At 26.6% G+C, this 8,958-nt stretch overlaps 3 protein-coding genes across 4 annotated transcripts; 1 reads left to right on the top strand and 2 right to left on the bottom strand.

Annotated features, from left to right (window-relative positions):
• Window positions 1-52: 52 nt before the first annotated feature.
• Window positions 53-4,654, bottom strand: LOC124957561 (pyruvate dehydrogenase phosphatase regulatory subunit, mitochondrial-like). The gene is made up of 12 exons (XM_047514589.1): window positions 4,123-4,654; window positions 3,810-4,041; window positions 3,483-3,746; window positions 3,232-3,394; window positions 2,823-3,107; window positions 2,449-2,751; window positions 2,228-2,367; window positions 1,928-2,133; window positions 1,636-1,777; window positions 1,275-1,544; window positions 1,016-1,188; window positions 53-908 (listed from the first exon to the last, which is right to left on the bottom strand). The coding sequence occupies exons 1-12, from the start codon at window positions 4,425-4,427 to the stop codon at window positions 650-652; spliced, it is 2,742 nt and encodes a 913-aa protein (XP_047370545.1). The 5' UTR covers window positions 4,428-4,654; the 3' UTR covers window positions 53-649.
• A 397-nt stretch (window positions 4,655-5,051) lies between these two features.
• LOC124957551 (DNA repair protein RecN-like) lies at window positions 5,052-6,473 on the top strand. The gene is made up of 8 exons (XM_047514569.1): window positions 5,052-5,104; window positions 5,208-5,262; window positions 5,399-5,443; window positions 5,561-5,626; window positions 5,751-5,888; window positions 5,957-6,028; window positions 6,163-6,232; window positions 6,324-6,473. Exons 1-8 carry the CDS (start codon window positions 5,052-5,054, stop codon window positions 6,377-6,379), a joined length of 555 nt encoding a protein of 184 aa, XP_047370525.1. The 3' UTR covers window positions 6,380-6,473.
• A 535-nt stretch (window positions 6,474-7,008) lies between these two features.
• LOC124957560 lies at window positions 7,009-8,576 on the bottom strand. 2 transcript variants are annotated; one of them, XM_047514588.1, is made up of 3 exons: window positions 8,405-8,576; window positions 7,428-7,805; window positions 7,009-7,328 (listed from the first exon to the last, which is right to left on the bottom strand). In XM_047514588.1, exons 1-2 carry the CDS (start codon window positions 8,439-8,441, stop codon window positions 7,522-7,524), a joined length of 321 nt encoding a protein of 106 aa, XP_047370544.1. In that variant the 5' UTR covers window positions 8,442-8,576; the 3' UTR covers window positions 7,009-7,328; window positions 7,428-7,521. The 2 variants fall into 2 exon arrangements, with proteins under 2 accessions (XP_047370544.1, XP_047370543.1); XM_047514587.1 differs by having other exon boundaries at window positions 7,428-7,811; window positions 8,405-8,570.
• Between the last annotated feature and the right edge of the window lie 382 nt (window positions 8,577-8,958).

The following is an 8,958-nucleotide window of genomic DNA, read 5'->3' as shown; positions in this document are numbered from 1 at the left end:
ACTATTATTATAGTACCAAACTAATATGCAAAAAAACTCTTATCATTATATGTCATTCTTTTGTTTTAAGTAATATTTTAAATAATAATTTAAATAACAGTTTTAAAAGAATGCTTACAGCATTAAAATTATGCAGAATAAATAGAGCTTTAATTATTATATTGAATAATATATAAATACATTTTAAAGAATAAAATTATCTTAAAAACTGCAAATATATAATAATTTATATAATTGGAAAAATTGCAATTTTTTGTAAATTTATAATTTCACAAGTTTTGTCACAGGTAGTACAGAATAATATACAGGAAATGACGTGTAATATGAATTTATGAATTTTTATTGCTTCGAAGACCAAAAATTTGGTATGTCTTTTTGAATATGTCCCATTATTTGCACAATTTATATATTTGTAAATAAATGTTACTAAAATAAATACTTGAAAATATAGTGCAAATTGTATACTATAAGCTGTTAATTTTATAATAGTTAAAAAAAAGACTATGGATAAAAAATAAGATCAAGAAAGTGAAAGTATGTAATTTCTTTTTTCTTTTTTTTTATCCACAATCATGTTTTACTTATGAGATCTTAATATATTTTCTCATATGTTTATATATGAAATATATAATGATAAAACGCCGTATTTCTATCGTGATATATCGCTTTGATAGGATGTAACTGGTGTAGGAATATATTTTTTATTAAGTTTACTGTTTAAGGCAGGAATTGGTAAAGGATGAATATGAGGTTTTGCAGAAAACCTACATCCAGCAATATCTATCTCATAATGGGATGTAGGTTCCATTATAAAATCTGTTGTAACAATATTCGTGCTGTTTTGAAGATTCATTCCAGGTAAACCAATGAAACCAAGACATATAAGTTTTTCTGTAGCAAAGCCATATCTATAAAAATGAATTTCTTATTAATAAAATAATTATAAGTAAAATATATAAAAATATTTCTTGTGCGGATATATGTTCTGAACTTTAAACTTATTACAAATATTTACCCTGCAGATGTAATAGTTCCAACAAATTCACCATTTCGATAAATAGGTTCTCCACCCCATGCCCATATATTTTTATTTGCATCAAGTTCGTTGAGCATAAACAATACTAATCTTTTAGTGACACCTTGTTCTTTCTGACGTTGTAATGCAAATTTTCCAATGAAATATTCTTTCTTTAAAATGTAAAAAAAAAAAGAAACAAACTTTTAAATGCCATATTTAATAACATTACATTCAATGAATAACTGTATTTACTTACATCCAGTTTAACACTGTATCCACATCCTGCTTCATAGGGTGTAACAAATGGTGTCAACTCTTCTGCCCAAAAAGGAATAAAACGTTCTATTCTCATAAAGCGTTGTGTGAGCACACCAACATCGCGCACACCATAATCTTTACCAATTTCCATTAACGTTGAGTATACGTGCAGCGCATATTCAGAAGGTATATACAAACAATATCCAGATTCACCAGTATGCGTAAATGCCATAACCATTACATCTGAGGCATATGCTACATTTACTGTCTGTATAAAAGAAGTACAATTTTTAGATTTATATATTTACATCTCTACAATAAACTTGGTACTTACTCCTCTATCAATAAACTATAAATACCTTGTATGTGAAAGGGGAAAGATTAATGTCTGAATTAGAAAGTTCAGAAAGTAATTCAGTAGATTTAGGTCCTACCATGTTAATAACTGTATATTTTGAAGTTACATCATTAAGACCAACAGAATGATCATGTGGTAAATGCCTATGTATTAGAAAAATGCTCTAGTAAGTAAATTATTTTTATAATAATAATAAAACATAATTTATATAAAATCGTATTATTTGAATTATTCTCTATTCTTATGCAGATTATACTACAGTCAACAAAACACTTTCAAATACTATTAATTACCTGGACATCCATTGATAAATACGTGTTTGTTGTGAAGTTGGTGAAACCATAAAATAACTATTTTCTGCTTGACGAACTAGCATACAATCATTCTCATAGCCACCTTTTTCATTTTGCATACCAGTATGCACTATGCCACCAATTGGTATATTTGCATTATTGGAACATAATTTTTGAAGGTAATTTACTACTTCCAAGCGACTAGACTATATCAATGAAAATGTAAGTATTTAAAATTTGAAACAATCATTTCAATGAAATTGAAATTTATCTTTACATATAAATTATTTCTGTACTTACTTTAATTTCAATTTTAGAAAATGAACTCATATCTATTATTCCTACACCTTCTCGACATGCTTGAAACTCTTCCTTCATGAAGTCAAAAAATTTAGGTTTATAAAAACTTCCTAATGGCATAACTGGTTTCTTTTGTCCTCCTTTCAATGTAAATAGTATAATTGAATAAAACAAATTAACACACACATTGAAATAATAGAAATAAAATAATATTTACTCACGACGATAATTTGAATCAAAATAAAGTGGTCGTTCATATGCCATTTTAACGCCAAATATAGCTCCATGGTCCTCGAGAACAGAATACAATGGCGAACAACGCAATTTACGGGCGTATTTGTATTCACTTTGATGAGGATAGAGAATAGCATAATTTCGTCCAACTACTTCTTTAATTCTTTGCTGTAAATACTGTTTATTATTATGCAAATCTAAAAATCTTTGCACATTAAATGGAAGGAGTTCTTGGGTAGATTCACCATTTATTAAACATTCGGCAACTTCTTTTCCAATACCTCCCGCTCCTTGCAAAATTAGATGAATTATGAAAGTTGATAGAATATTTATAAATGCAAAGATTAGATATACCGTTTACCTTGTAGCGAATTTCCATTCATTCCCACAGCAACAAAGTAGTTTTTTACTTCAGGACTTTCACCTAAAATCCATCTACCATCTGGAGTAAAATTATCTGGATAATTATATACATCTGGTTTCTTTAAACTTTTCAAAATTGGTATTCTATGTATAACTTTATCCCAAAGAGGTTTCCAATGAATAGGATCATCCTTTACGTGTTGTGTCCAGTTTTTAGATGGAACTAATCCACTTTCAAATGCAGGTTTAGCTTCAGCTTCAAACCAACCAACCAATAGACCACCTGTTTTATATAAAATAACTTTAATTTCATATTAATAATTATAATCTTAATTTCATACAAATTACAATATATTATAATAATAATATAATCTTCACTAATGTCAATCATGTTATATAAAGTATACCTTGCCATTCTCTTATATACGAATACGAGTCGAAATCTCGAACGCATGGTAAATTTATTTTCAATTCTGATGATAGAGGAGGTGTAATTGCATAAAAATGTTCTGCAGGATATGCCGGTATTCTTACAGGTGGATTACATCTTAAACCTAATTCACGAGCCCACTATATTGTTAATTTAAAATACAGATCCATATTGTAAAATAAATATCAAATGAAATGTTAAAATTAAATGAATCAATATCAGCTTTACCATTCCTGCACAATTAATGAAATATTCACAAATAACCATGCCCTGATCAGTTCGCACACTTTGTACAGCTTTATTTTTAGTATAGACTTGCTCTATGCGGCAATTTTCAATATATCTTGCTCCTCCTTGTTTGGCTAATTTTGCTAAAATTTCACAAATAGCACTGGGATCTGCTACTGCATCTTCTGGTACCCAAATGGCTCCTTCAAGATCATTTACATGCAGATATGGATGTAATTGTTTCAGATGATCTTTATCTAAAATCTATTCACAATAATTCTTTTTTATCTATATTAATTTTATAATATTTTATATCATAATTTTTACCTCACAATGTAAACCAGTTGGAACATTATAAGCCATCCTTCTTTTTAAAGCTATTATCCTATCTTTTGTTTGTGCTAAATTTATGCTCCCACATTGTTTCAATCCAATATCATATCCCATTTCTTGCAATTTCTGATATAATTTAATACTGTAAGATATCAAGTTCCTGTGAGAAATTGGTTTGAATAAACCAAGAGTTCCAGATCCAAAATACGATGTCCCACTACCGATCCTATAAGTGTATAAGACAAAAGTGATTTTTTTTTTGCTTTTAAATTATAAAATATAAAATAATTGATCTTATTGAAATTACCTGTTTTGTTCCAATACAAGAACATCGTGCCACCCATTAAGGATAAGGTGATAAGCGACAGAATTCGCAACTGTCCCTGCACCTGCAATGACAATCTGTGATTGGGATGGCAAAGTAACATTTTCATTTGAGTAATTTAAGTAATTTCTACAATTATTAGCATTCTTGCTAATGCAAATAATTTTTTTATATCCACAAACTTCATTTTTATTGGTTAAGTATGAGTAAAATTTTTTATTCTTTCTTATATCTTTCTTTTTTAGTAACAATATGCGGATACATATTTTGTGAAGCTGACTTAACATCAACTTTATTTTTCCTTAACGTTAATTTTACTGTTCAATCGAAAAAAATATATAAATTTTAAAACACTATTCAAAGGCTCTTTATACGTTTTGCCGTATATAGAACACCTCGTCAATTAGAAATATTAAATTAATACGTGTGTACTACTATTCAAAGAATCGTGAATATTTGTAAAGAAATAATTTAGCAATACTACTAAAATCTAAAATTGAAAATCTATTTTGGAAGAGGAAGAAAATCAGAGGAAGAAAGAAATAATTTCAAGTACAAACTTAATTTCTTATCGAAATCAAGAAAAAATGATATTTTATATTACATAAAATACACAATTTAATCTTGATTTAAATTATTATAATTTTATACATAAGAAACTTACTTTTAGATAAAAAGTAATGATCGATAGATCATATGGTTATTCAATGTCAACTGTTCGAATAAACCCGGGAAAATATTAATGAACTTGAATCGATTCTCTTGATTTTCAAATAAATCTTTTATTTTGATCTTCATCTATCACGAATAATTTATTAAATGAATTTGGTAATTCTGCTAATATCGTCAGTGAAATTCTCTCAACAACGATATGATTTGGTTAGAATATTAACATTTAAATTCACAAAACCATGTGGACGGTTATTTTAGCATTCTTTATATCAAAGATATCATGGATTTTTCTGTTTGTTGTATTGTATATCGCTATTTTTATTATAATCTCAGTAAGACTATACAAGAGCATACATAAAAATATTTAATATTGTTGAAATTATTTAAAAAAAAAGAATTATTATCCTTTTATTTCAGAATAACGACGACAGGGAGAAATTAAAGAAACGTGTTAGTATATCTTAAATCGTAAAAAGATGTAGTGAAAAATATTACACATTATATATATATATATATATATATATATATATATATATATTAATTATTACATTTATTTATTATCTTTTTATTTATTATTTTACTATAGATTTTAGACGAAGAAAGAAACATCAAGATTACTACGTTCAATGAAGTAATTTATTATTATAGATTATTTTCATTTTTAATAAACATAACATCTTTTTTTATATTAACGTTTAATTATTTCAAATAATCTTTATGAATGACAATTAATATACAATGCGCTTAGAACCAAGAAAATATGGATATGAAACTGCAAACACTTACGGAAAAACTTACAGAGAAGGAGCGTATGGTTAGATTTAAATAATTTGATTATATATTCTATAAGAACAATTCGTAGTTTTTAATATTGTATACTTTCTTTTTATAAATATTTCACTAATGATTTATTTCTCATAAAATGGGATAAAATGTAGCTAAAGCAATCGCAGTATAAAATAAAAAGTGTAGAAAAGGCATTGAACGATATAGAAAATAAAACTTCGACTTGTCGAAGTCGTTACAAATCTTTAATGAGCGATCTGAAACTAGATGTCCATAAAACTGAAGAAGAGGTTTGTCCTATATGAATATTTTTACATGTCGTATTAATATCTTACATAAATATCGTTCTTATTATTAGGTGAAATCTTTACAAAGTCAGGTTTCAAATTTGTCTCTTCGACGAGAAGAATTAAAGAAGGAGGTTGTAAAGGTATTGTAAATAAGCTATTAAGCTACCATGGGCATTAATATTGTAATGAATTATTGCTTATAAATATGTCATAATAATAAAAAATTATCTGTTAAAAAAAATATAAGATGTCACTTATGATATCGTCGTTATAGCAACAAGAGGAATATGAAAAGATGCTTATCCATTTTACCAAAGATCTGGAAAACAAAGGAACAGGATACGGTACATTGATATAAATTTTTTTGATATTCTATTATTATTATCATCTTTTTAATAATCTATTATTATTATTATCTTTTTTTCTTTCATATAGTTTCCGGCTGTGAGAAATCCAGATTTTCTCTTTACAAAACTTCTGTTGGTTTTTGATTACGGACTATGTAGGAAAATATTTCCAAATAAAATATTATTTATCTTTGAATTTAATCTCTGTTATTTCTTATATAATCAAATAATTTATAATATTGATAATAATCAGTAATTATTAAATCTTGAGACAATCTTTTATTTACTATAGATTTTCTTATTCACTCTGTATATACATTTGAAATAATTATTCTCATACAATTCGATTACAATAAAATATTTAATGCGAAAGAAATGCTATTTATATAATTATTGAGATCATAATTTATATATTTAAGAAATAATTAAGTAAACGATAATTGAATAAGTTTCATACGAATTCATTTTGAGGCGAACACGTAATACTCAGCGATTTCAACGATAAATATTATCTATGCTGTATCGTGTAATATGTGAATGCATTAACAACGAATTAAACAAATAAACATTTGGCATAATATTAGATACTATATAATAGTGATTAGATATTTGTACGTAGGATAGAAATTATGCGGTATGACATATTAAGGCACTTTCTTGTTTTTTCGTTATCTTGCCGATAATTTTTTCTTTTTCCTCCTTTTCCTTTTAATGTGTCAGTATTTTACGCATAATTCTTAAAATAATTCATTCAATTGACTTCTATAATAACAATAATAATAAGAAAAAAAAAATTATAGGATTGTAGTGCATGCACTATAATATATATAGTTTTGATCAAAATAATATATATATATATATTTTGTTATTTTCTTTTTTTTTTTGATAATGTAAAATTTCATCGACAATATCACATGTTGCCTCAAGATTATTTTAACTTTTACATTGATAATTAAATCATTGTTATTTGAGATGTCATCAGTGAGTCAGTCACTTACGATTACATCGTAAAACGGACATAATAATTACACCAAAATATGGTATCTCTTCTGGTTGATTTATCCATTTCATTTTCTCTTTCGTATAGTGTCTTCTGAAAGCATAAAAAAGAAATCTCGTATCGTTAGTCGCGATTGTAACATCATTGTAATTAATACAATCAAAGAAAAATAAAAAATCGGAAGAAAATTACCATTTGAAAGGACATTTGACGCGTTTTTCACTCCTTTTTCTTACTTTCTTGTTTTTTTCTATTTTCTTTTTTCTTTTTTTTCTTTTCTCTTTTCTTACAACTCTGTATGATGCGAAGGGAATTTCTTGAGTACCGCGTGATAAAGATTATAAAAAGCGTAAAAGCTAACGCTTAATATAACAACGAGAGCAGAGCCAAAAATCCAAGAAAGAAAATTTCCATCTATTATGTCCGAAGCTTCTTTCCTTTTACGTGCACTGATCTCGCCCAGAGTCGTTCCCTTACGTTCTTCCATCAATCTCTTCATATTTGCTAATTTTTCTCGCAATTCGTCTACGGACTCAGCGATGTCTTCGATCGATTCACCTTCCGGAAAATCTAAAACTGTAACGAGTATAGAATACAAAATCGACAGCAAACACGTGCGATTATACGAAAGATTAGAACTTTTCGATTGTTTAATATAAAAAATTAAAAAGAGAAAGAAAACAAAACATAAGAAAATAAATATTTTTCAAGAATGTGAGTAGTTTTATCTACTATGATACAAATCGGGAAAGTACGCTAACAATAAACAAAATGAAACACTTGTTATTAGAAGATATTTTAATACAACGATTTTAAATAAATTTTCTATCTTCCTCATGACGATAATCCATAAAAGAAATTATTTGTAAATTTTACAATATATTTGATTTGTAATTGTTTTCATAATATTCTATTTAAAATCACATATATATATATATATATCGTACACATATAATTAATTCTTAAGAAAAATTATAATTTACTAAAAATGCGAAATATGCATATACAGTACAAGGACATGTAATATATCACAAAAAAAAATATATGTATGTACAATAAAACAATATTAAATGTTTAAAGAAATTGTAATATGTATTTTATTAAGGAAAAACAAAAAATAGGAACACATTTATTCAATAACGTTTATTTGATAATATGCTCACACTTACCGCTTCCTGACGTACAAGTATGCGTTACGGCTTTCATGTCGCTTTTCTTTTCTCTATTTTCAGATCCGTCTGCCTTACGTTGGTCCAAAGGCTGAGACGCAACACTGATATTGATCACATAGCATCACGGGTGTAGCGCGATTCTCTCTTCCGAAAGTGGCGCCCAATTGATCTATCGACGTGACGTACTCTTACGTACATCTTGTTTTATTTATTATTAATTTTTTTTTTTTTAAATATTCTTCTTCAATAAAATTTCCTTTTCGAATATCTTGATATAATGATTTATAATAAACACAAAATATATTTAAAAGGAAAAATAATAAAAATTACATTGCTGTATTAAAGACTGTCTTAAAAAAGAAAAGAGTATTCTTCATAAAAAAAGTTTCTTTACGATATTAAAAAATATACCACATCATTAACTGAAATATAACATAATAAAAAAATAACATGAAGAAGTAGTAAAAACGATTAAATAAAAGTAATCGAATTTTAAACTTGTATTATAAATTATACAAAGTAGACTAGCTTAGATAATTTTTCTCAATTCA

The sequence above is a fragment of the Vespa velutina genome, chromosome 1 (genome assembly GCF_912470025.1).
Source record: "Vespa velutina chromosome 1, iVesVel2.1, whole genome shotgun sequence".
NCBI lineage: Eukaryota > Metazoa > Arthropoda > Insecta > Hymenoptera > Vespidae > Vespa > Vespa velutina.
Note: the sequence above shows the minus strand (reverse complement) of the source record. Positions and strands in the feature narration are given on the sequence as shown.

What these genes read in the sequence shown, in the direction of transcription:
- LOC124957561 (XM_047514589.1), bottom strand. Translation starts at nt 4,427, where the DNA reads ATGTTAAGTCAGCTTCACAAAATATGTATCCGCATATTGTTACTAAAA. An exon ending in TTTCTAAAATTGAAATTAAA is followed by an intron (nt 2,134 to 2,227) that starts GTAAGTACAGAA and finishes TCATTGATATAG; the next exon opens with TCTAGTCGCTTGGAAGTAGT. An exon ending in GGAACTATTACATCTGCAGG is followed by an intron (nt 909 to 1,015) that starts GTAAATATTTGT and finishes TCATTTTTATAG; the next exon opens with ATATGGCTTTGCTACAGAAA.
- LOC124957551 (XM_047514569.1), top strand. Translation starts at nt 5,052, where the DNA reads ATGTGGACGGTTATTTTAGCATTCTTTATATCAAAGATATCATGGATT. An exon ending in AAGATATCATGGATTTTTCT is followed by an intron (nt 5,105 to 5,207) that starts GTTTGTTGTATT and finishes TTAAAAAAAAAG; the next exon opens with AATTATTATCCTTTTATTTC. An exon ending in TCCATAAAACTGAAGAAGAG is followed by an intron (nt 5,889 to 5,956) that starts GTTTGTCCTATA and finishes TCTTATTATTAG; the next exon opens with GTGAAATCTTTACAAAGTCA.
- LOC124957560 (XM_047514587.1), bottom strand. Translation starts at nt 8,441, where the DNA reads ATGAAAGCCGTAACGCATACTTGTACGTCAGGAAGCG. An exon ending in TACTTGTACGTCAGGAAGCG is followed by an intron (nt 7,812 to 8,404) that starts GTAAGTGTGAGC and finishes TACTCGTTACAG; the next exon opens with TTTTAGATTTTCCGGAAGGT.